The sequence below is a fragment of the Heliangelus exortis genome, chromosome 3 (assembly GCF_036169615.1).
Source record: "Heliangelus exortis chromosome 3, bHelExo1.hap1, whole genome shotgun sequence".
Taxonomy (NCBI): domain Eukaryota; kingdom Metazoa; phylum Chordata; class Aves; order Apodiformes; family Trochilidae; genus Heliangelus; species Heliangelus exortis.
The window spans coordinates 60,157,720-60,183,894 of NC_092424.1; the positions used below are offsets into that span (position 1 = coordinate 60,157,720).

At 36.5% G+C, this 26,175-nt stretch overlaps 1 protein-coding gene across 25 annotated transcripts in view; it reads left to right on the forward strand.

The window, feature by feature from the left end:
• The window catches only part of EPB41L2 (erythrocyte membrane protein band 4.1 like 2), a 108,029-nt gene that overhangs the window by 53,619 nt on the left and 28,235 nt on the right, over positions 1–26,175 (forward strand). For all 25 annotated transcript variants that reach the window (XM_071740927.1, XM_071740938.1, XM_071740922.1 and 22 more), the window contains 8 exons: positions 6,195–6,299; positions 10,216–10,258; positions 15,943–16,018; positions 17,498–17,716; positions 18,154–18,241; positions 19,729–19,881; positions 20,995–21,092; positions 24,968–25,140. In XM_071740927.1, coding sequence (XP_071597028.1) covers positions 6,195–6,299; positions 10,216–10,258; positions 15,943–16,018; positions 17,498–17,716; positions 18,154–18,241; positions 19,729–19,881; positions 20,995–21,092; positions 24,968–25,140 — 955 coding nt within the window. The remainder of the gene's footprint in view (positions 1–6,194; positions 6,300–10,215; positions 10,259–15,942; positions 16,019–17,497; positions 17,717–18,153; positions 18,242–19,728; positions 19,882–20,994; positions 21,093–24,967; positions 25,141–26,175) is intronic.

The window sequence follows — 26,175 nt, forward strand, 5'->3', positions numbered from 1 at the left end:
TTTTTCTTTTAGAGGCTTCAGCTCACCTGCACGTTGTTATTCCTATATCAGAGAAGCTTCTCAAATTATGTGAGGATGAAAGATACTGAGTTGTATTTGACAAAAAAATGGAAATGACTGACTCTTTGTGCTTACTTGAAATTACAGTACCATATTAAATGATAAAATAGGTTGATGAATCAATAGTATAATGTTTCTGAAATGTAATGGCAGTTGATCTTTAATAGCATGAGTGAGCATACTGCTGGAATGGTTGAAATCTAATTTCTAGAAGCAATTTTTAATATTTTTAGCACAGTGCAAATTACTTAATTTTTAATGTATTCCTTTCCTTATATTTGACCTCTGTGGAAGCAAATATAAGTTATTAATCTTTCAGGGGGATCTGTATGTGGTGCTTGCTGTCATGGGGGGGGGAATCAACTTGCTTTTTTTGCCCCTATTGTTTCCTAGGTAGTTGAGAGAAAATCTCGTCATTAAATTTGGGATCTATGATAAAGATTTGTTTTGATTTTCAGCTTTAAATATAACATCAGTCTTGAGAGATGTTAAGAAGTTTAAACAAATGAAAAAAAAAAAAAAAGTAGTAACTGCATGATTACTAGTTAGAAGAAAATGAAGATACTGTTGAATTTGTTGTGTTCAGTCAGTGGTCTAATTGAATATGTATAACAAAAGGCATGTAAAGGATGCCAGCATTGAACATATTTTATGCACGTATGAACAAGTGAAATATATTGGAGTTGACATAGGTTCTATGTTTACTTACAGTTTACTAATACAAAGTAAAATGTTTGTGTAATGTACAATTAAGATCTGTTTTAAACCCTGGATTAAGAAAAATCTGAATGAACTTGATATGGAACATGTTTAATTGTAGTGGAGTTTTCATTTGCAAATCAATTTTCTTACTGGATGTGTAGATTAGTGTTTGAACAAACTGTCTGTTCAAAGCATGACACATTTTATGTATCAAATTTATCATCATCTGTGTTTTACTTTTATAAGTGTTTAAAATTTGGTCCAGGTTCAACAGACACCAGTGAAAGTAACGTTTCTGTGTGAAGTCATCTTAAAGCCAAAAGATGCTTACTGCATATCTGAAGTTCTTTCAGGGGGAACCAAAGCCCTTTCTTTCACCTCTGGCATCTCCACAACCAAATTAATGTATATGGTATAAATGCCATTATTTACAGTCTGAATGTACCAGCATATGAAATGACAAGGACAATAACTTCCTTGCTCTTTCAGTACTCAAAATACTAGATTCTGAAGAAGAAAGATTTGACAGGGTTTTACAACTTAAAAAAAAAAAAAAAAAAAAGGCAACTCAGAAATGTTAGTCACAAATGAGCTCTGAATGTTTTACCCCATGGTTGGAGTGTGTGTTTTGTCCTGTATAAACTCAAGCAGTTGCAGTGCTTGGTTTCCTGGGGACAAGGGGATGTTTGGTAGAGTTACCATTGCTCCAGGCTGTGGCTGTTAGAATCCCATGTTAGGCCCCTAGAAAAGGGTGTCCAGGCAGATCAAGTCCCTGGTCTTCCTAGCTGTGTGGCAGTGATGGATGGAAGCTCTGGTGCAGAGAGGAGAGCTTGCAAGGGTGCTCTGTGGGCTGCAGGGTTGGTTTCTGCCATGGTCTGGGAGAAGAGTAACTAAGTTTGTCCTCAGGAGCTGAGTGACAGCTGTCATCAAGTGAGCCACCAAGGTTAAGGACAAGTCCCCATGTTGCCTCAAGGGCAGCACCCCAAAGACCTTCCTCTGAAGGATGCTGGGCAGGGCTGCTGGGAGTCCTGTGTCACAGTGCCACCACTCAGCAAGTAGCAGTCACTGCCCTGAGGCAAGATAAAAGAGAGCATCCTCTTGTGAACTGTTTCCAGCCTGCCCAGCTCTGCCGCTGGGACAGAGCTGGCCTCAGAGGTTCCAAATAGAACCACTTGAGGAACCAGTAGAATTACTTGGAGGAGGTGACTGAGGAAGAAGAACTGGAAGCTGGACAAAGCTGGAGGTTTTTTGGGTGCAGTGGTCATGTCCCGGCAGGGCAGCCTTTAAAGCTCATCTGATGGACTAAAATCCTGCTTCAACCTTTGGAAAACAGATCCTCAGGATATGAGAAACTGCTAGAGATGCCTGGGGCTATAAGGCCTTTTCAGATGGATAGCTGTGGCAAGATCAAGGGAATGCCTTCTTGAATAGCACTGCACAGCTCAGTCCTTATCCCCTGCTGAGCTAGGGGCAGCAGATGCAAGAAATGGGACGAAAAGATGTTTCAAGGGGTCCCAGTGCTTTGGAGCACCCACTGGTGTCCTAACAGGCACAGGAAGGATTCCTGTTCTCAAAGTCAACCAGGCTGGGGGCATTTTGCTGTTCTTGGAAGCCCCTGCAGTGGCTTCAGGTTGAGAGAGAATAGGGGTTGTGCATCTCCTGGGAAGCATGACCAGCCTGTGGGATGAGGAGGCAGGTCTTGCTCACATGCTCAGGGAATAGCTGATTGCCACCTCTGGGGGCAGGAATAAATCTTCCGCTGTGGCAGATTGACACTGGTCCCTCTGCAGCACTGAGCATAACTACTTGTTAGAGCTCCATTTTGGCTAAGTTACTGCCTGCTGCTCCTGCATCATGATGTTAGCCACAAGGATGGCACTTTTCCCCCCTGGGATGGGCTTGCAATGGTTCCTGGTGGTTTTTTGCCTTCCCCTGCAGCAGTGACCACATTCCCTTGATTGGGCTCCTCTGGGCCAGTTTGGTTTGATTCTTGCCTTCTGCTCTTCCTGAGGTATCACTTGTGCCCTGCCTTACTCTGACTCTGTTACAAGTTTGTAGTGGGAGGAAGCTCTGGTATTCCCAAGGTTCTGTTTCCCCCAGGTGGTGTTGCTGCTTCTTTTCAGCTCTCCCTGCGTGCAATACAAGTGCAAGGCAGGCATGAGTGTGCTTTTCATTTCACTGGCCAAGAAAGCACAGCAGAGCAATTTTTGCAGCCAAAAAACATCACCATGTATCATACTTTGGAAAATCTTCTTATTCATCATTATCACTGTTGTGTGTGTGATCAATACTGATCCTCATTCTTAAAGTTCTTTTTCCTCAGGAAACAGGCGTTGCTTGACTGTTACGCCTACTGCTTCTTTCTGTGACTTGTCTTTTCCAGACTGCAAGGGTTGTTTTTTTCAACCTAAACTGAAAAATGCATCAGCCTGCTCCTGGCTATGCATGTGCATTGTCTTAACTCCTGTGAGCATGGCTGTCATACAAATTTGGAAAAATGAAATTAAAAAAAAAATAAAAATCCTGTTTCCTCTTGTAACCTTTGTGATATGCATCCTTGCAAGTGTTTTTGGAGATAAAAGCCCCATGGTACTTCAGGCAAGAAACTGTCACATCATTATTCAACTCACAGTGAACACAGGGAACAGAAACAGTAATTCTATGTTGTGTGACAGGGTATGACCTCCATTCAGGAAAGCAGCCAAGCACTCATCCAAAGCTCTCAGCCCCTCAGAAGGTACATTCCTCCTTCCCACAAAAGGATAAGAGCCAGTGCCTAGGCTGTGACACACTTACCTAGTCTCCTCTACTAGTGCACAGCTGTTAAGAAATCTAATCAGATTTCCCCAGAATGTACTGCTAGGGAAAGGAGGAGGTAGAAAGAAGATATTTTTTTGGCTGCACATAGTACTCAAGGTGAGACCACACCAGCCCTGAGTATAGTGGGTTATGCTGTGTGATGCACCCCAGGGCACCGTTTGCCCTCTTGGCTGCCAGGGTGTGTGGCTGCATCAGGTTGAGGATGGTGCCAACCAGCACCCCCAGATCCCTTTCTGCAGGGCTGCTCTCCAGCCACTCCTCTCACAATTTCTATTTGTGCCCAACATTACTGTCCCAGATGCAGAATCTGGCACTCGCTAAATTTTCCTTCTTAAAATTTCATGCCAGTGATGGTTGCCTGATGTTCCAGTCTATTTATATTCTTCTATAAGGCCTCTCGTCCCTTGAGAGAATTAATAAGACCTCCCAGTTCGGTGTCATCAGGAAACCTGGTAATGGTGCCTTTACCTCTTGCATCTAGATCACTGATAAAACTATTGCATTCACAACAGAGCTCTAGAAAAGTCTCTATCTGATGCTGTAACTTATTTGCATCATGCTGTATTCTAGAATGTGTGCTGACATAACGTGGCCTTTGTGGCACGATGATGATGCCTTATGTGGAAGAGCTATAAACTTACAAAAAGATCTTTCAAGATACAGCTTTGCTACTGTATTCAAATTCTATGTTGACTTTGTCTCTTTATGAAGAAACTGCAATATCTTGCTATTATACCTGGAGTATGTTTCCTGTAAATTTGGCTGCTCTGTGTTTCTGTATGTCAGAGAGTTGATACTAGTGGGTTTTAGTTTATGAACTTTATGCAAAGATACATAATTAGCAACTGCCTCCAGGTATAATGATAGCATATATAGCATATATTATTTCTACACTAATCTGTATATTTCCTTCACTGAAATATGTATACCCGAAGCTTGCCTTTGCAAGGTTTGACAGCTGATGTGCACAGTGATTTAGGGAGAAAAATGATATCTATCACGTATCTAAGCAGGCTAAGATTCTTCAAAGCCTCTCTTGCTTATACTTTGTTCTGTATTTAGCTGTTCTCTATATAGCTTAATTTCTTTTATCAAGTTGAAGGTGAGACTGTCTAGAAAACTGTGGTTACTCCAGACTGCTGAGGGTATATAGTACTCTTTTTTCTGAAGGGGAACATTTTTTTAAACTACTGAACAGCTCTGTTTTCAAAAGTGGTTTTGACTTCTAGGTTCCACTGCCTTTCTGTGATGCTTTCGCCAAATTTTACAAGTGTTTCTTTGAAAATTTTCTGCTCTTTGGGACTGTAATGTCTTCAGGACAATGCAATCTTGAATAAATAAAGCTTTGGATTCTTGGAGAATAAAATAACAATGCCCTCCTTATTTTCTCAGTGCATACCTTCCTTTCTCTCCCCTCCCAGCCTCAGTATTTGGTGCTGTGGAGCTGAGCTGCAGGCCAGAGCAGGCTGGGACATATTGTGAGTTCTTTGACACTGCCTGGGGGACAATGACTGCAGTGTCCCCAGGGCCTACACAGGGGCTGTTGATGGCGTTTCTGTGGAATTGCAGTGGTGTGTGGCATCTACTGAGATCTGTAGGATAAGCAAGGGCAGAAATTCTTTTAAGCTGCCAAGCCTCGAAATGCCATGCAGAACAGTCATGAAGGAGTTGGTTCAAAGTGGGAGACTGCGTGCCATTGGTGTTAAAATTTTGACTGTGAAAAGAAATTCTCACCTTCCCCCCTTCGTGTTGTGAGCCCTCTGCTCTAAAACTGTCTCCTGTCAGTTGTCATCTTTAATACAACAAATCTTTTCCCTAAAACCTGGCACGCTAAAGTAGGGCCTGAGTCTGCATTTCATTGCCACCAATAGGAAGATACAGGATGCCCCTTTTTGCATTCTGGGTTCCAAGTACAGGAAGAACAGAGAAAATTTCAGAACTAATTGGCATTTGCTGAAGCTGCAGTAATACTCCATAAAAGCAGCCTTTTTAGGAATGTGTTATGATGATTGATCTTGGATTGCTACTATAAAGTGGAAGACTGATACTGAAACTAACCTTAGAAAAATTGCATGGCTGTTTTTGTTCTGGATTTTTGTTTTCTGTTTTGGGGGCTGTGGGTTTTTTTGGTTGTTTGTTTGTTTGTTTTATTTTTTAAACTGACTTACAGAAAGAATAAAATTCTTAGAGACAGGATTTTGTTGTGAGTACTCAATGGATTTATTGGGTACTGAGAGAATTCATAAATCTAGAGACAGAAGGCAGCCCTCTTATTGTCTGCCCCTCAAAACCTCAGTATAGTTGTGTTACGTGGTGTAAAATATTTAAATCAATTTAGGTACTGAATTTTCCTTGTGTGTTAGAGTAAAATTTTTCAATTAATTGAAAAACTAGAAATGTCTTTGTCAGTGATATCTATGTTTCAAAGCATGGTGAATAGCGTATCATAAGAAAATTACAACTTTATATATTATTGATATTCAAATTTTTCCGGACTAAATAGTATCAAATAAAAGTATTTGTAATTCAGGATTTTACTGATTTTACTAATAGCACTTTTTTTTTCTTATTTTTTCCTGACTGTTTTTTTCTTCTGTTTTTTTCCTTTTCAGAAAAGAGCAAAAGGCCAAGTGCTCTTTGACAAAGTGTGTGAACATCTCAATTTACTGGAGAAAGACTATTTTGGACTGTTGTTTTATGAGAATTCAGAGCAAAAGGTAAGCCTGTATGAGGGTTTTGTTTGTTTGTTCTTTTACATTGCTACTGACTTCAATAGTTTAGTGAGGTATATTGTATTAAATATATACCATTACATTTAGGTAAACTGTTGCAAAATGTCAATCTAATTTGGTGTAAACTTGCAACATGTGGGAGATAGTGATGTGTATGTTGATCTCTAATAGAATGCCCATTTAATCTTTAGAGTGGGAGAGTATTTTAGGTATTTTAATTTTTGAGAACCTTTAGAGTGTAATTTCTAGGCTTTACAGTAAAACAGCAATATAGTATGATAAAATAGTGTAGTATAATAAAACAGTGCCATCCCTGCAAATGAAGACAGGAAATTATGAATTATGGACAGCAACAGACTTTTTAAAAACTTCTGAACAAATCTGATCCAATTTGCTGTGAAGATTAAAAACAATTGTATTTTGTTGTCTTCATACAAGTAAGCTCTTCATGTTACTTCAACTAAAAAAACAGTGTTCCTTGGAAGATTTGCATTTCCTGCTTCCTACTTTTTATTGCAGGATTAAGTTTAATTTATGGTGAACTGCAGGAACAACATGATTTTGAATGCCCGGGAAGGAAGAGTTGATTTTAGACATTTCCTAGCTGGGTAGCCCATATGCTCAAGTCTGTGCCCAGAGAGCCAGTATGTGGATGATACTGTGCCCCTGGTGCAGCTCTAATTTGTGATTTCCGGATGATGAGTGGGAAGACTCAGGTTTTCAAAGGAGGACTTGAAAATGTGGGAAAATATGTCCCTAATGCACCATCAGGGTACCATTGGAGGAGTTGTCCCATTAACTTTTATCTATGTGTGTTCTGTGCAGCTGGGAGAAATGTTACGTCTTCAAATCAGGCTGATTTTTTTTTTTTTTTTTTTGTTAGCTTTAATACACATTTTGAAACTCTTTAGGTCAAATTGTGCAAAAAAATTGTCATGAGCTAGTCAATTGCTTATTTTTTTAATGCCTTGGATGGCCTGTTCTGTAACATGTACACATTTAGAAAGACTTGCTTGTTTTTATTACTCCTAGCACTCAAGTTACATAATTCAAAGCTACTGCTCTTGTGCAGCACCGTGACTGGAGGTTCTTACACCAGTTGTGCTATAAACATATCCTGATAAATGTGTAGCTGCTGCAATGTCTTTGTAAGGCAGAATTACTGGTGGCATGCTTACAAAGTTCCCCCTCCCTTTCTGTGCTTTTCTTTCGTGCTGGTAAATTTTAAAATTGTATAGCTACACCTAACATGCTCAGTAAGATTGGAGCACTCATTTTTGTTATCAAAGGGATTTTTTTTCAATATGTGGATGAAGTTCATTTAAATCGCTTTCAGTATTTTAAGTATTCGTGGTATGTTTCTAGTGATTCTTGTGCTTTTAGGGCTTTTAAGTGCCTCAACTTTTTTCTAAAAAAGAAAAGTCAACATTTTGTTTTGATTTAATCACTAAATGGACGAGGTGGGGGGGGGGGGGAGGAAATCAGTTGTGTTCAGCAATAGCTGCCAAAGAAAGCTTGGGGACTTGTAATTTTTACTGATTTTAGAACCTTCTCTTCTGTTCACCTCTGTAGTAAGTTTGAATTCTCAGTTCATCTCAGTACCAGTTCTTTCTAATGCATTTTTTCTTCTGTTATGACTCTTGCCTTCGGATTAAAATGCCACAAATCCCTGACCTCCAGGCCAACCAGTACTAAATGCTGAATGCTGTGTTTTTCTCATTCTTGTGCACTCATCACAGCTACCCATTTATGAGCCAGCTGTTGAACTCGACGGCAGCTGTGGGGTGTGGAAACTGAATGCCAGGCACTCTTCTGAATTAGAGCTGCTCCCTAATGCACCATCAGGGTACCATTGGAGGAGCTGTCCCATTAACTTTTATCTATGTGTGTTCTGTGCAGCTGGGAGAAATGTTACGTCTTCAGATCAGACTGATTTTTTTTGTTAGCTTTAATATGCATTTTGAAACTCTTTAGGTCAAATTACTCATTGACTTATTTTGCGGTTTTGCTAAAGTTATTGGTCTAAAGTTCAGTTAGTGATTTCATTGCATTACACCCTCAAAAGTTCATGAATGCTCCATTCACACTGTAACTGGTCTGCAAAAGTGTCAGCTTCTGCTCTTATGTTCTGGGCACCAGCTGGAAATACTACTTTTCTGGGTTTGTACAAAATACTTTTGTGCTGGTAGAGAAGATGTTATTTCTTTGACAATTCATGACTTTGTCTCCTATAACCTTACCATTGACAAATTAAACAAATAGCTTTCTGCCTGCTGGAGCAAAGTAGTATATATACACTTAGTCTTTTGTTTGCAAAGACAGACCTGTCTATTCTGCATTAAGAAATCTGTTTCAGGGTAGCTTCTTCAATAGTGTTTATTTTATCCACAGGTGCAAAAAACCCACACCCCTGTGGTTATGCATGTAAATGGAATGTAATTAACTGATTTTGTTTGGCAGAACAGTAATGAAAGTTAGTGGCCAAGAATTCAAGCTACTTCTAGGTATATTTCTAGTTGCAAGAATATGATTATGTATCTTTACAGTCTTAAATCAGGAAATGTGGATTTTTTTTTATTTTTATTTTTTTTACATTACACCTATAAAAATGATAGAGGCTTTTGCATTGAAGTTGTAAACATTTGTCTAATGTATACATGCTGCATTTGTGCTGAAATCAACTTGGATTAGGTAATTTATGACAGGGAACTTAGTGCTTTGGATTATATTCATAGAAGCCACATCTGTTGTCAGCAGGGGCGATATATATTAAAGATTTCACAGTAGTGCAAAAACATAGAGTTCCATATTCTCTTAATCCATAAGGCTTCAACAACTTTTGTGCTGTCACTGAGGTCCCCTCTGACTTTTAGGTTGATGTGCAGTGGTTTGTGGAATGAAAATGTCCTTGACCTTACAGGTTAATTGCTAATTCTTTCCCACTTGCACACCTCTGTCTTTGAAATGTGCTGTGTCCTGCTGGCAGCCTTGGGTGCACGTGTGTTTCTTCCACGCATGTGTGTTTGGCCATGGGAAATAAAGGTTCAAACACTATATAAAGTACATTCTAAATTACTGCATTTAAAAGCCATATGTTTCTAGTCTTTCACTCAATCAGATTTCTAGCATCAAAGTTAGTAAGGGGGATTATCTGAGCTACTGATGAGTTTGTTATCGATTTCTCACTTCCCAAAGTTCTATTACTGGATGGTCAGTAACAAAAAAGTCTCTTTGCATGTATCAGTGATAGCTGAAATGATATAAAAAAATTTGGTGTTGAGAATAGAACACATTTAGTAGTGAGGCATCTAAATATTAACAACTGACTTTATTTGCAGTGCCTAAAATAGAGCTGAATTCCTAAATTTGAACTTTGCCCATTTTTCAGTGTTAACATAATACATGTTTACAGACAACTTCAGCTTGGGAAGGTCACAAAAAAAGCATGAAATTGTAGTGTCTTTCCAAGCACCCTTGAATGTTAACTAAAATGTATATGCTTTAAGAAAAAGAAATGCTGGACTTCAGAAGTATCATCTTAAATACAAGCACAGACATGTAGAGACTTCACAGCCTTTCCTGCAAAATCTGCTTATGTCAGTAAAAAGAGTATAAGAATTGCATTTCTCAAATGTAATTTGCTAGATCACCCCCACTGTAAGGGTACACACTTCTCAAAATTATAGGGCATAAGTAGTCTAAAGCAGTTAGAAGACCATGAAGGCAGTCACAGTTTGATTTATGTATATGTCTGGGTAGACTTGCTAGCAAATCACAACTTCAGTTTTAGAAATCTTTATTTTTAGAATAGAACAGATGTTTGACCAACACAAACTTTGTACTATATAAAATTACTGTTGTCGGCTTGAAAAGATTTTAAATGCTGTTTATTTTTTTTCAGAACTGGCTAGATTCTTCAAAGGAAATTAAGAGACAAATTCGAAGTAAGTACTTCTGTATACAGATGTTATAGTCCTTTTATTTTTCTAATGGAAGTATTATTCATAAACTTACCAGCCTGGATGTTGACTAAATTGTATACTTATATAATTAAAAGAATTTGTATGAAATGATGACATATTGAGCCTTAGGACAGCAAGCATAACTTTAATTTCATTCTGCTATCCAAAAAGGAGAGAGAGAATCACTCAGACTTGTGCTGGAGAAATTAATCATTATACTTTCTGCTGCCCCAAAACTTTCTTATATCTTTTTGCTGTTGATCTTTTTGCATTCTGAAACAGTAGATGTTTTTCAACCTTGTGCTGATATTTGGTTTATGAGATGGAGAATGTCATCTTGCAAAGACAGTCATGTTTGTTGCTCTAGGATATTAAAAGAGATTGTATAAAAAGAGGATCAGTATCATACAGAAAATTTGTATTTTTCAATCTTTATCAGCCCAGCACTGGCTTTTCAGGTATGTCCATCATTTCCAGAATGGAAGTGGAATACAGAGCATAATCTTGGGATGTCAGATTGCTCCCTGCAATGTTTTTCAGTACGTTAGGGAAATCTTTCTACCTCCCATACACAATCACAATGAGTAATACATTCTAGTCTGCTTGTATAAACTCTGTCGAGTACTTCATTAGCCAAGTGATTTTTGTAGTAATAGCAGAATAGACAGTAAATTTAGGATACACTCCTCCTGAGCTCAAATTTTGTAAAATAAGTAGCCACTGATAAGTGCTTGACAGCCCTTACCGACATTGCCATTGATTTACTCATTTGTGGTCAAGGCAGGTAGTTTCTTTGTTGGGTGGAAACCTTCTTCTGCTAGTGTCTGGTAGGAAATTTAAGTGGGGAGAAATGATGATAAGAAGATTTCCATGTCTACACTTGCCACATAACAAGAATGTCATCTACTGAAGAGTCTGTTTTTTGGGGAATGTGATCCAGTGGCAGCACTTTTATTTAAAAACACTTATTTACAGTATGAACCAGCTGTTTACTTACTATTGTAACTTCTTTTTTTAAGGCAATACTAATTTTTTTCCAGAAATAGTATGCTGTTGATTTTGTTTGCTTTAAACCTTTCCCAACTGATGAAATCCCTTACTACAAACGTGTGATTTATATTTTCAGTAAAGAAGTAATAGTTACAGAGGCTTCACTGGAGACTTTTTTTTTTTATCTGACATGCTCTTGTGTAAGCAAACCAGGCCTATTAAAATGGTGAATATACTAATGTATGTATGCAAGTAGAAGCCACTTACAACTATTTTTAATTAAGAAAAGATTTAGAGGTATTTTTATTTTTATTCTGGAGAATGTTAGATCTTCAGTAAAAACATCTTAGTTGAGGAAATATATGCTAAAGGCTGTTTTGTTTGGTTTTAATATTTGTGAAAAGATCAAGGACATTGATATTTCTGTGTTACTCTCTTCTGTAGTGTTCTGCATGCTAAATAGTCAATCAAGTAAGTGTCATGAATTTGAAGTGTTAGGACTGGCCTGGAAATTTGAGTGTACTATATAACAACTTTTTTAACATTGTGTAATAAGTAGTGCAAAAAATATTTTAAGGGCATCTGAGTTTTTAATGAAGACCTAAATTTTATACTGAATATCAAGTCTAGTTTCTTGATTTAGGCACTGTAAGTAGATTTTTTTTCTCTGGTCTGTAGTGCTTTAGAGTTGATAGACATAGTGTAAGGCAAAACAACCAAGTAAAAAAAACATTTAAAGGATTTTATGCATTAAGCTTGCTTACACTGATTGGCAAATGATCAGTAATCTGTGAGTTGCATTCCTCATAGTCAGTATACTAGTTTCCTGATACTGGAATGTACTGCAAAAAAAAACAAATTTTATCCCCTAGCTATGTGGATATTGAGTAATGAGGCTTTTCTTTGTTTCAAGCTTAGTTCTAAAAATATGTCTCTGAAGAGATGCAGTAAATCTTATATGAAAAAATACTCAATTGTAACATTTAAGGTAACTGAAACATACTACTCCGTTTGAGCTTCTGAAATTATGAAACTGAATTAATTTTCTTATACAGAAAAACCTGAGGCACTTGATGCAGTTTAATTCTTGAGGGGAATAAGGAAGATCATATGTAATTTTATTACAGAAGTGAATTAGAACAGATGAAATAGTATAATGGGTGAGGCAGCTGGTGACAAATCTTGAGCTGTAAGTTTAAACTTTATTCATGTTGAAGATTGTTCTGAACATCCCATTGTTGATGGACATACAGTCATTCAGATTGAGGAACTTAAAGACAGCCAAATGCAATATTGGCCTAGTCTTTGAGAGGTACTTACCTATGGTTTTGGGAATGTAATGGAATTTAAATAAATTTGTATATATTTTTAGTTCTATGGTATATTCCGCAATACAGCCTAAGCAACTGCTCAGGAAAGATGATGCAGAAGAAAAATGTTATGTTTGAATATGTATATTTGCAAATAATTTCAAATTACACAGTAAACCAAATGGAGATTAAATTCATAAATATAATCACAATTTTAGAGTTTTGCAACACAATGTACTAAAATATTTAATAAGTTTCAAGTTTGTATTCAAAGTGCTGAGGGAAGTAGCTCTATGCGGAGTGACTTTATTCTATATGCATCTCTTCTATGTAAATATGTATCTGTAATATGTAAAAGTTGTAGCTAATTTTGATCTAAGTTGATTACACTAGAGTCCAGCTTTACAGCTGCTGAAGACAGAAGAGCTGTCTTGCAGAAGTGCTTCTCTGTGTCTACTGTAATTATAAAGAATGATTTGCAGTTTGGAGATGAGAGTTTGTGAGCTGAATTGTAGTCCAACTAGAGCTAGCTGGACTGTAGGGGATTTTTTTTACGTGTTTTTGAAGCTATGGACTTGACGTAGAGCTTATTTCTGTCATGTTCTTGATGAGAATTTAAGCAAAATTACAAAAGTAGTAATTGTTTTAATTTTATGGGGCATCTGTCTATGAGCTGTGAGTCTGTCCTAGTCACATAGTACCCTAAAAATCTTAACTGAGACAAAGCCTGAAAAATCACTTACTGGAAAAAAACCCCTCACTGATTTCCCAGTTTGAATGGGATGAATCATGTTACTTACATGCTGCTAGCTGGTTGGTTACATTGCATTCTTTTTCTCCAAGAATGTGCTTAGAGCTGCTGCAGAAGCATTTTTGAGGTAACTAGCTGGCTAGAAAGAATTTTGACATTTTTGTAGCCCATATTATTAATCACCAAAACAGAGAGCCTTATCAGGGACAGAATGCTAAACATAATTTGAAATATCAGATTTTTTTTTTTTTTTTTTTTGGTAGCAATTCAAAGTGTCAGTAATAGTGAGCATTGTTGTGTGAAGACAAATACATTTGTATGCATCCATTATGTGGCTATAAACAGTATGTTGTAGTGCAAAGCATAAATATAGACTGTAGACATTTCAATATACTTGTTAGCTATGTTCAGAGAATAAATGTGCTTTTCAGTAATCAGGCAAAAGAGGCGGCCACCAACTGTCCAGAAAATATTTAGTATAAAGTCAACTGCAACATTTTTCTATAGCCTAGCTACAAGAATTAGTATGAGTAGACATGGAGTGTTTTTTTGGTTTCTTTTTACACAGCCTAGAGATTGAGGATTTTGGGGATTTGTGCTCTTTTTAGCTTTTTACAAATAATACACATTTATTTATTTTTTTCCTTTAAATGGCATCTAGGTCTCCTGGCTACAGTGCTTTCTGAAAGCTAACTGTAGCAATTCTGCCAAGGAGAAATAATTTAAATAGTAATTAACCTGTGACTGGTTTAACTGCAAGGTTAGACCACAAAAAGAATGATTCATACCAAAAAACATGGCTTCATTCTAGGAAATGTTGAAGACAGGTCTAGTACCTGTACATAAGGACACAACCCTCATCCATCTCTCACCATCCCACAGCCTGGTTAACTTGACAACTCTGCCTAAGCACTTTTTGCATAGATATTTTGGCTCATTTGTTTCTCTTCACCAGCCTACCTTACTCAGTATCAGCATTTTCATTAAGTTATGCTCATTCTCTGGGAGATAAATTATGAAAGTGTGCTAATCTATTTCAGCTATAATTTCATTTGTTTGTGCTATATGTATTGATTAGTGTTAGACATTTTTAAAGGTATTTTTGTCTCAGTTCTTGCTTGCACTGGATTGCAGTAGATGATGAAGTGAGCCAGATTTTGCTAAATTCAATACTATGTGTACATCAAATAAATTAGAATTGTTCTTTAGATTTTCCTGCCTTATTTTGTAAGCAAAACGAGCATTGTTTTGGCAAGTAATTGGTAACTGGGAAAATTAAGATATGCTAAAAATCACAGCTTTTAAAAGGAAATAGTGACTTGGCAGCCTGGTGGAGAATGATGTTCACATTTAAGCAGCAACTTAAGTGTTCCAGTGAATGAATACTCATTGCCTGAAAAACTGAAATAATTTTTTAAATGTTGAAAGACCTTACAAATTTTTACATAAAACAACTCTTCACCTTTAACAGCTATAAGAATTATTTTTTTAAAAGAAAATAGCAAAAAAAATGTCAGCACCTTTTTTTCTAGCATAATGTTTGAAATGGCATTTCAAAAACCAACAGTTATTTTTGCAAGTCTTTCACCGCTGTATTTGTATTAGTAGAAAAAGGGCAAGAGGAAGATTTATTATTTTCTTATCTTTCTACATAATTTTTAGGAGATCTGCATCATAGTGTTCCTTTCATTAAGTTTGGCAAGATATGACAAAGCTCAGCTGCATTTTCTTTCATATTTATGTCTGTATAAAATATATTTGAACTAGGAAAGTTCTACAATTTGTCAAGTTACTAGTACTTTCCAAAGAATGTATTCCAGATGCATATTGTATTAAAATGCTGGTAGAGTAAAATTCTGAAAATTTGTTTAGCTATTGATGGCAAGTTCAGCTTTCATACCTTAAAATTTATTTAAAACCAGAGCTATGACTGAAAGCAACAATTTATGCTTTGTTGAATTATTCATCTAGTTTCAAGCATGCTTCTGCTTACAAAAATTCATGTGGTGTCAACAATTCTAACACATGAGAATTTAAACTTTAAATATCATTGCTATTATAGTTGCTGAAGTTTCAGGAAAAAATATTTTATAGGAGGAATAGCAAATATTTTCTGTCTTCTGTGCATTCTGTATGAATACAAATAATTTACTTCTGGTTTATGCGATACAGATCTCATTTTGATATCCTGTGTTCATAGTTATTTTCCAGCCTCTCAGACTGTCAGTTTAAACAAGGGGAGACTGTGTGCCTTAGAGGAGTTGGAAATGAGCACAAATTTGGTTCATGTGTCTTTGAATATCCTAAGTGTATCCTAACACAGAATATCCTAAGTGTAAATATACTGTAGTAATTCTCAAATTAAAAATGTCATCTGATACTTAGATAATTTATAGTAAAACAATCATTGAGAATAAATTTAAACATGCTGATTTTTTATTCTGTGTATGAGTTACTACTTTATAATGAAAACATTAAAAGAGGGGGGAAAACATCTTTTCTTTATTATTTCAATGATCTAAGATTTATATGGCTGCCAACCATTTTTTTCAGCAGGTTTTCTTTGATTACTTCAACTTGTTTGAGATTAACGATGAGACATTTCCCATGTTTAGGTTTACCTTGGATATTTACCTTTAATGTGAAGTTTTATCCTCCTGATCCTTCACAGCTGACTGAAGACATCACTAGGTAAGCATCGTTTAGAATTTTAAACTTAAAAATGCACTTACTTTTAGTCTAACTTGAAGACCATATAAAATTTCCTCTTCAGTTTCTGGATGCCATAGCAGGTTTGGTTGTTGCTCTTAGAACACTACAGATACTGTTACACCAACTGCTTTTTGGAATGAGGTTGAAAAGGAAAAGTGAAAACTTAAGGGAAGAAACTTGAAAAAGAAGCATTTACTCTGAAGTAAGGATATGATTTGGGTGGTAAAATGCTAATTTTTGTATTTGAAAGAGGTTTGTTTTTGGTCTGCTGCTTTACTATGAAGCAAATTAGGGTTTGGGAGCATTCATATTAAGAGCAAAACTCAAGGTGTTCAAGGTACTTCAGTAGTAATCTAGGCTATGTTGGTGAAAACAGTTTTATAGTTATACACCAAATAAACCCAGAAAACATAACTGAAAAAAAAAATATATTCCAAAGTTCCTAGGTAGAAAGTACTTGTTATGCAGTGGATAACTGTGCACCTAACAAGTAGTATCATGAGGCAACATAACCAGTGGGTAGAGTGCACGAAATACAAAGCTTGTTTTTTCAGGAGTTATGAAAAACGTAAACACTTAGTTTTGGTTTGTAGCTAGCTGAGTGTAAGGCTATATATGCATACTAAGGCAGGATAGGTGTTATGTCACATCAGATCAGATCAATCTTCTGCACAAAATAAGATAGGTACACAAGTTATATTACTACAAATAGTCTAAGACCTTTAGTAGGCAGTGTTTTTAAAGGATGCTGTGTGTGTTTTCGTTGAAAATTTTCAGCGGGTTGATTGACTTTTTAGTTGTGTGCTGACTGATAAAAGCATTTTAATGGTTATAGCTGAAAACTTTTTAAAATTTACATTAAAAATCTGTGCTAGGGCAGGATATCTACTGATCATTAACTTGTTAAATTTGGTAGAAGACTATGCCGTACCTGAAATATTAAATACATAATAATACATAGTTTAAGCAATGCAATTATGGGTTCAGCACTAAAACACGTTTCTTTTTGTGCATTACATGATTTAACTCATGAACTTCAAGGGATATAAAAGTTAGAATTTTCAAGCCAAAAGAAAATTTCAAGGGCAATGTGTGGGGTTTTTCTTTGTGAACCTTGGATGGCTGCAGACTAAAGTGTGAAATGAAGTAGTTGGTCTGCTTTTGTTAAAACATAGATACAGTTTTTCTTTCATTTATATTGGAAATTAGTATTTTTCCTGCACTTCATTTTATTTCTGAAAGTATTATCAACTCCTAAGAATGGAAGTGGAATTTACTGTGTGGCAATAATGCTCAAATAATGTAATGTGTCACTAATTATTAATACATTGTCCTATTTTAAAATATGCTTATGATTACATGCGTCTTGATAAATTCAGTCACATCCTATAGTTTCCATTTGATAACACTTTCTCTGTTCTTGTGTGTTTGGTTTTTCCCTTTTCTTTTGTCTTGCAGATATTTTTTGTGCCTACAGCTTCGTCAGGATATTGTTTCTGGTCGACTGCCGTGTTCTTTTGTGACTCATGCCCTCCTTGGTTCATACACCCTTCAGGCTGAGCTGGGTGATCATGACCCAGAGGAGCACAGGAGTGGTTACATCAGTGAATTCCAGTTTGCACCCAATCAAACTCAAGAAATGGAAGACAAAGTAGCTGAGCTACACAAAACCCACAGGTGTGTCAGATACAGCGGGATTAAACAAAATAATAAGGCTTTGTCATGTTTATGTCAGTTCTCTTAAGGGTATGTACAAAACTGCTAAGCTGAAGTTGTTACTGTGGAATATTTTGCTGTGTAACTAGAACCTCTTTTTCATGTGTTTTTCAGCTTGAAAATAGCTTCACTAAGATCTCAGATAAGAGAAAAATTTTTTTATTTGATCATACAAATTAATTTAAGTGGCATACAGCTAAAATATTTTGACAGTGAAGGTAGAAATCTCTTTTACAAGAATGCTGTATGCTTTGAAAGAACATTTTCCCCTTAGGGTGAAAATGCTATTGATGCCTTACAAACTGAGGTTCTTCTGTATGTCTGAATTCCAGGATTCCAGTCAGTTCTGATTCTCATTTATTTTATCAATAAACTCAAGGCTTATTCAATGGTTTTAGGGGCTTGACTCCAGCACAAGCGGATTCCCAGTTCCTAGAAAATGCTAAGAGACTCTCCATGTATGGAGTGGATTTACATCATGCCAAGGTATTGGGGATTGGTTTGGGTTTGTTCTGTTTTAGGACAGACATGCTTAGTACTAAAGAGCATAGTATCTATATATTTAGAACTTTCATGCTCTTAATTATTAGGTATAAGGCTTTTATATTTTGGCTACTGTAACTACTCAGTTTACAGCATTTATAATCCTTAGAATTTACTTGATTTAAATTTATTTAATGCATAGACCTACGTGAAGCTTGGAAATAAGATTTTATTCAAAAGAGCATCTGAACAGATTTTAAATGTCAGGTTTTTGATACAAGGAGACATGGGGCTGTAAAGTAAAGGCTGAAAGAACACAACTGGTTTTGTAATACCACGAGACTTAAAAACAGAGGGTGTGGAGTGAGGGGAATGATGGAGGTCTTTTGGGAGGGTGGCTTTGATTTTTTTTTTTTTTCCACTCTTCTCTGGAGGTCAAATCAAATTTACATTTCTAGTGGGAGGTTTTTTTTAGTTAAAAGGCCACTAAGCCAACTAACCTACCAACTCCCTCTCACAAATCCAGAGTCTCAAATTGTTAGGAAAATTAATGCTTTAGAAACATTAATTCCATTTCATAGGGAAACATTCTGCACTTTTTTTGTGATTTTCTATTGACTTGTTCCTGTCTTCTGTTAGAAACACTTGAAAAAATACATATTTTTTTTTTTTTTACATACAATAGCTGTGTCTAACATTTATTAATTTTTTAAAAACAATTGGCGTGGCATGTAGCATTTTAAGGAACTTAGATGCTTAGAGATTTATTGGAGCTTTCTTTTACTATAATGAAGTAACTGCAAGCATGAGAACTGCTGTTTGCCAGAATCTGTTTGTAGCTGCTAGTTATGGTAGTGAAGCAACCTTTTACTGATAGTGCCAGTGTTTAACTTGCTGGGTAGGACATGAGATTCTGCTGTGTTGTGTAGTGGTGCAGTGTATCGAAGCCTTTTCAGTAAGTGATGAGGTTTTTAGCCTTAGCAAGTAAAACTTGCATCAAATGCTGTCAGTGGAACAGAATGGGCAGAAACCCAGCCCACCAGCACTTCAAAATAATTATGTTGATGTCTTCAGTCAGCTGTCCATTGTTTCCTGAATCTTTATTGGACTAGTAGATGACAATGATCCCCAACTTCAGACTTTTGTTGACTGTTTTAAGTTGGAAAGGCCTGGTTTTTATTTAGTATGTGTTGAAGTCGTTGGTAGCACACCCACCATACTTCTTTCTTGTAAATTGTTGATTTGGTCCCTATTGCTAGAATATTGATAGAAGAACTTTCCAGCACTGTGGGATGTGCAAATAGAGACTTGCCTTTCCCATAAAAATACTTGACTATTTCTGCTTTAAAAATCTCATTGTCAAGGTCTTTCAGATTTGAATATTAAACAAGTCCCAATTGCATTATTCCCTCAAGGTATGCCAACAATAATAACTTCTTGCTTGGAATGTTATTAAACTGATTTTTATGAAACTATCTCATGCACTGTAGGATTCTGAAGGCGTAGATATCATGCTGGGTGTATGTGCTAATGGACTGCTCATTTACAAAGATAGACTCCGGATCAACCGCTTTGCTTGGCCAAAAATTCTGAAGATTTCCTATAAGCGAAGTAACTTCTACATCAAAGTCAGGCCAGCAGAAGTAAGTAGCACCTTTGTCTTTTTTATTTTATTTATTTATTGTTAATTTGTATCAAGCAATAAGAAAATATCATTTTTTTCCCAAATGTTCTCAGAGGTTGGATTTGAACAGAATTTAGGAGTTTTATTTTTCTCTTTGTAGTCTACAGATTGTATTAAACACCCTTATTAGTAAATGTCAAGTAGGAAACCAAGTAGGCAGTCTGTTTTCTTTTGTTAATCTTTTTTGCCATCTTGTAATTTATTTTTTTTAGAGGGAAAGCTAGTTACACTGGCCATGTTCTTAATGTCTCTGCAAACTTGCAGTCCTGGAAGAGAGTCATCTTCTCTTTCTCTGGGTATATTGACTAAGTGTCAACACATCTAGTTTATAGATTTAACTGGAGGATTCAGTTGTCCTACAGGATGTTGTAACTATCTCTGTTAGCTTCTGTGGAAATTGTGGATTAGACTCTCGTTTCAGATACGATTATAAGTTTGTGGGGGTGGCTAAAGGAAGGGGAGTTACTTTCTGAAAATATTGTAGCTGCAAAGAAAACAAACAAACAATCATAAAAAACAAACAAAAAAAGTCAAAACTAAAGAGAAGTGTAAATACTAATAGTAAAGTACTAACACTGTAGGTTTGTTTTTGAAGACAGATATGTTGCTCTTGCTCTCACCCATGGTGTGCAGATGTAATATTTTTGCTGAGAAAGTATTATGTTGTCAAACTCATCAGGTCAGCCTAACACTGCAGTATAGATTTCAGACCAAGGCAAATGTGCAGCACAACCTGTAGCACAATTACTTTTTGCAGTTTAAATATAAATTATTTGAGCAGGTAAAGAAAATGAAAAAATCAGTGTGGACACTAAAGTATTATTGCATTTCTTCAAAGTCATTAGTACAGATAGGAAGCCATAGTGTGATTTTTATTCTGACTAGCCCATCAACTATCATTTTATTAAATGGCTGGAAATTCAGAGGTTTTTTTGTTTTGTTTTTTTTAATAAATCTCATTAAGGCTTAGGAGAAATACAGCTGCTTACAGTAATGGAACTATCTGAACTCTGACTGCTAGTTAATAGGCAGCTTAAGGAAACGGGTTAATTTATTTGTGGATTCTTTCCAGCTGGAACAGTTTGAGAGCACTATTGGGTTCAAACTGCCAAACCATCGGGCTGCTAAAAGATTATGGAAAGTTTGTGTGGAGCACCATACTTTTTTCAGGTAAATGATAATTCTTTGCTTCCCCCTTTTTACTAGGTGTGCTTATCCTTCTTTTTAAGGATGTGAGGAAAGTAGATTTCCCCCCTCTTTGCCCCACTTTGTCATCCAGGAACACTTCTTAAAAGACACCCTAACGACCATTGACACCAAATTACCAGTTCTGAAAGTCTCAGGTACAGTTAGCTGCTTCATTTAGATAGGGTAGAACTAGACCAGTGGTTGTACTTAAAACTTCCTGAGAGGTTGACTCGTCAGTGTGACCGTCTATAAAGCCACTGTACTCCTTCACAAAAATCTCTTGGGGCTTGACAGTAATCTTCTTCATTCACTTTCCTACTCAGTGCTATTTGTAGTCCCTATATATGTAGTACTATTTGTTTATGTAGTTATTCCTAATTTTCTCTGCATTTGATAAATGTACTGCCCAGCAATTGATAAACGTAATATTCTGAATTGGTCAGTGAGACTATGGTCTCTTTGTAATTGAGCACTTTAACAATAGGCCACAGAGTTGTTTCTTCCAAACAAGAATGTTACTTCCTCCCTTGAGAAGGAACTTGAAAGACCTTGCTTGATTTTTGTAACAGCACAAACTCCCTGAGGGAGTGTGTATGCCCCATGCTGCACAGGAGTCATAAGATTTAGGTTGAACCTCTTATGCATTGAATCTGAGTTTACTGCTTCAAATGAGCACAGAAACTAGGATGGGGAAAAGCTAAGCTTTCTTGTTCACTAGCCTGTTTTTTATTTTGAAAAAGCAATTGTTCTTTGAGGTAGATGCAATCCTGTTTCTGAATAGTAGTCTAAGCTGAATATACTTGCCAGACTGAGACCTTCAGAGAACGTGGGGATGATGAGACCTAAGCAGGCTGGTACTGCAGCTGTCTCACTGGACATTTCCTTGAATTAAGAATATTCCTGAATGCAATGTTGTGCTGAGACTAAGTCTCAAAATGATTAATTTAGAAGCACTTATTTTTAAAATCCTGATCAAAGATACTTTTTCTATGTTTGATAGAATTTGAGTTAAGTTTATTAAAATATGTAGTCCACCATTATAGTCGTCTTTAAAATTTGAAGTTTGTTTTGTCTGGTGATATCTGTTACCAAAAGTAGCATCCAGTTCTGTCTGCAATGGAAAGTTTATTAATGCTCTTCGAATAACTCAGCAATGATTTGCTGTGCTGGGGAAATGTATTTTGCAATTTTGTAGTAATAAAATGGGACGGCATAGGAAGAAACCAATCTTATAGAAGTCAAAAATCCTAAACTGCAAGTTTTCATTTGCAAATATAAAAGTTTGCAGGAGACTTAATATGAATTAAACAGCTTACTTCAGATTTTTTTGCATAATAAAAACAACTGGATTTTGTTCCAATCAGAAGTGGCTTTTCCTAAACAGGAATGACATAACAAGAATTGTATAACAAATATTTGAGCCATTCTGTAGAATTTGTGTACTCCACTGATGTCACCAGACAGAAAATCCTCAGAACTTCTTGTCCTGATTTAAAAAAACTATAAGAAATCCATCTCTATTTTTCTTCAAAGATAAAAAGCAGAAAGCAATTACCACAGAACAAGAGACCATAGCTCTTTCAGAGCGCATGTAAAGCATATGTATAACCACAGTAAAGGTGTCCAATCTAGACGTATACATTTTTAGCTTGCATTTCTCTTTGCTTGCCCTATATAATGTTTTGATTGCTTGTGCTGTCTTTCACAATGTTTCAATTTTTCTCAAATAATTACACTGAGATTGATCTTGCAATTTTTGGGAAATTCTGCCAGCATACAAAGTTATTTCTAAAGTGTTGTAGTGAACTATATTAAAATGACAACAAAAAGGCATCGGGTTCAGCTCAGCCTCATTGGATTCCTGTACCATTGTCAAAGACCAACAATCTACTTCAAGAAACACAGTCAGACTATGTTCCTGCATTAATCTTTTGAGGTAACTTGGTCCACGGCAATTCAGAAACCTGCTTATAATTCTGTGTTATGATGCTTTATTTGAAATTTTCTTTATTTCACTGTCTTCCTAGAATGCCTTAAAATGGTAAAAAGCATAGTCTTCAGTTATTTTATGTAATTAAACTTGTAATACAGAAAATCCATTCAGATGCCCTTAGTCAGGAAGTAATTAGTTCTCTTGTTTTTTCCACATTAAAAGATTAAAAGTTTATCTCAGCAGGATGGAGGATAAAAAAGGCAGCTAATGCTGTAGCCTTGCCAAGACTGAAAAATAAAGAACAGAGTGAACCTTGGAAAAGCCCTCTTAGCATTCTTCATCTTAATGCATAATGCACTCTCTCTTGGAAATAATGTGGAGAAATAAGTTGTCACAAAGATTGCATAAGGCTGTTTTATAAAAGCAATGAAAGTGAAACTTCATGTGATTTTTATTACGTAAGTGGCCCTAGTCTAGTCAGGATCAGGTACATCCATATGCATCTTAAGCATGCAGGATTAGATCCTTCTGGCTTGTGCTTTGACAAAGCCGTAAACATCTGTTCTTAGAGAAAATGCTAACCTCTACTTAAATCACTGTTCTTTTAGGTAAGCATCTGATTTTTTTTTCAGTTTTGCTGAAATATCTTTAGAATGACTGTCAGTTTTCAGAATCTACCACTGGGTACTGTCTTAACATAGGTTGGATTGGATTTCACTAACACATACTTCTGCAAATGCTGCAAAAGAGACCAAAGTCAGCATACTTCTAAATCTTGCTTGCTGATCTGTGCCATCCTAAGTACAAAAGGCACAGTAATTGCTGGTTCTGCTTGAAAGAAACCAGTGTTTTGGGAGCTTCTTATTCTTTGCAGATCCTCAAATCAAAAAGCTCTGTCTAGAAAAGCCTGGTGGGTTTATGCAGAGATAGAATAGGCCATGGAGACTGTTGTGCTGGGGGAGTGTGTATTTGCAGCACTACGTTGATCCAGGAAGTGTCGAAGAACCTTCTAGAGAAGCTGAGACTGGGAAGAATACCTACAGTGGTGACCTTTGATCCAGTGGTACTGGAACAAATAGTACCTTCAGTGTTGAAGCTGATGGCTCATGTGTCACCAACAAAGTACAAAGTTGGATGAGGGCTTGAAGTCCTAACACTGAAGGAAATACAGTCTCTTCAAATTTGTATCAATATATGGTGAAACAAAATAAAATCTCTAAGGAGTTTTGCCACATTGTTATTTGGACTTTGACATTGACTCCAATGCATAGATACTAAAGTATATACCAGGTACAGAATCCAGTATTACTAGTGCTTGTAACTGGATCTCTTTCACTCTTTCCACAGTATTCTTTTTTTCCCCCCTCGCTATATCCAGCAAATATCAACTTAAGTAAATCTATAATAATATTGCAAAGAACCTGGAGTCTGAATCTGTGTCATTTAACCTCTTACTATTTGATCACAATTCTCCAGCCGTTGAAGTCTTTTTCACTTGGTGCAGCCTTCTCTGCAGCTTTGATATGCCAGTCTCTGACTTTGGGAAATAGTAGCTGATGTACTGGTACCTCAGAATATAGGAAAGACATTGGAAATGAGATGTATAGTTTCTACTATAAGCTGTATTCTGAGCACAGAGATGTGAGAGGTTTTCTGCATGGGCTTATAATGGCATCCAAATCTAAGGATCCCAGATATTATGGAAACTGTGATGGTTGTCACCCCCACTTCAACTCTAACTGCAAGAATATATAATATGCATTGTTCTAGAATTTCTTCTTGGACCTTGTGTTAGAATCCTTTCCTGGCATGCACAAATCATGAAGGGTGAATTCAAATTGAAATCTAGTAAGTAGCTCTAAAGTACTTCATTAAATACATAAAAAAGCCTTTTTAACTGATTTTCCTCATGTTTACTTTTTAGACTTGTATCACCAGAGCAGCCTCCAAAAGCAAAGTTTCTCACCTTGGGTTCCAAGTTCCGCTACAGTGGCCGCACACAAGCACAGACCCGACAGGCAAGCAACCTGATCGACAGACCAGCTCCCTACTTTGAGCGCACTTCAAGCAAACGTGTTTCCAGAAGCCTTGATGGGGGTATCAAATTTCATTTATTTCTTCAGTGTAATGATTCCATTGTGTGTTGTCACTCTGGTCTTCCCAGCATTCCAAAATGCTGACATTGTGAGTTGCTAGGATGTCCATTGACAAATTTGTGAATCTCGGTTTCTGACAGGTGATGTGAGGAGTAGCCACTTCGGTTTTAGGGAACCTAAACAGTAAGTTAAGTCACTGCCTAAATTGTATGGCACTGCTATGAATGTGGTGGAGGATTCTCTATTGGGCATCTGGCACCTCTGTTCAATACTCATATCTGCTTCATGGGACAGGCATGCACTATACACTGTTGATTAGCATTGTTTTATCAGCAACATCTCTTGGGCTCTGGCTTGGCATGTCTCTACACCAAACATAAAAGGCAGAACAAGTTTTTTATTCTAGGCTTGTATCATTTTGGTGTACCTATTCTAGTATTTTTATTAGAGAATTTTGTGTTTAGTTGACAGTTTTTATGTTGAGGTTGTTTGAATAGCTACATAATTTTTTGTCGTTGTTTGCTCTCTTTGAGCAGAAATAACTTGTGGTTTCCTTTAGGGGAAACAGGCGTGCTTTCCAAAGGAAGGTATAGCGACAGTATATCTGATAGAGTAAAATATGTTCTTCTACATCTCAATCTAAATCACCTCTGAAATTAATATGAAGTAGAAAAATTCTTCAGAAAAATGATGTGAAGCTTAACTTAGATTCACAACTTGACTATTGTGAAAGTGAACTGTGACAATGATGTGAGTTTATCTAAAATAAACTGATAAATTTACCTTGTTTGTCCTAAAAAAAGCGTTTACTTATAAGTCAAATATATTGCAATATTGGCAAATACTCCTTCTGTACTTGGACAAATGATAATCAAACTGTGACACCTAGTTGGGAATCCTACAAAGTTTGACATTTTGAAAACTGAAGCAAAGCTAAGAGGCAAAAGGGCTTGCACTGGTAGTGTGTGATGAGTCCTTGTGGCAGCTTGAGTCTGGTTTAGTTCCTGTACTTCTGGCTAGAAAAGGTTTGAATTCT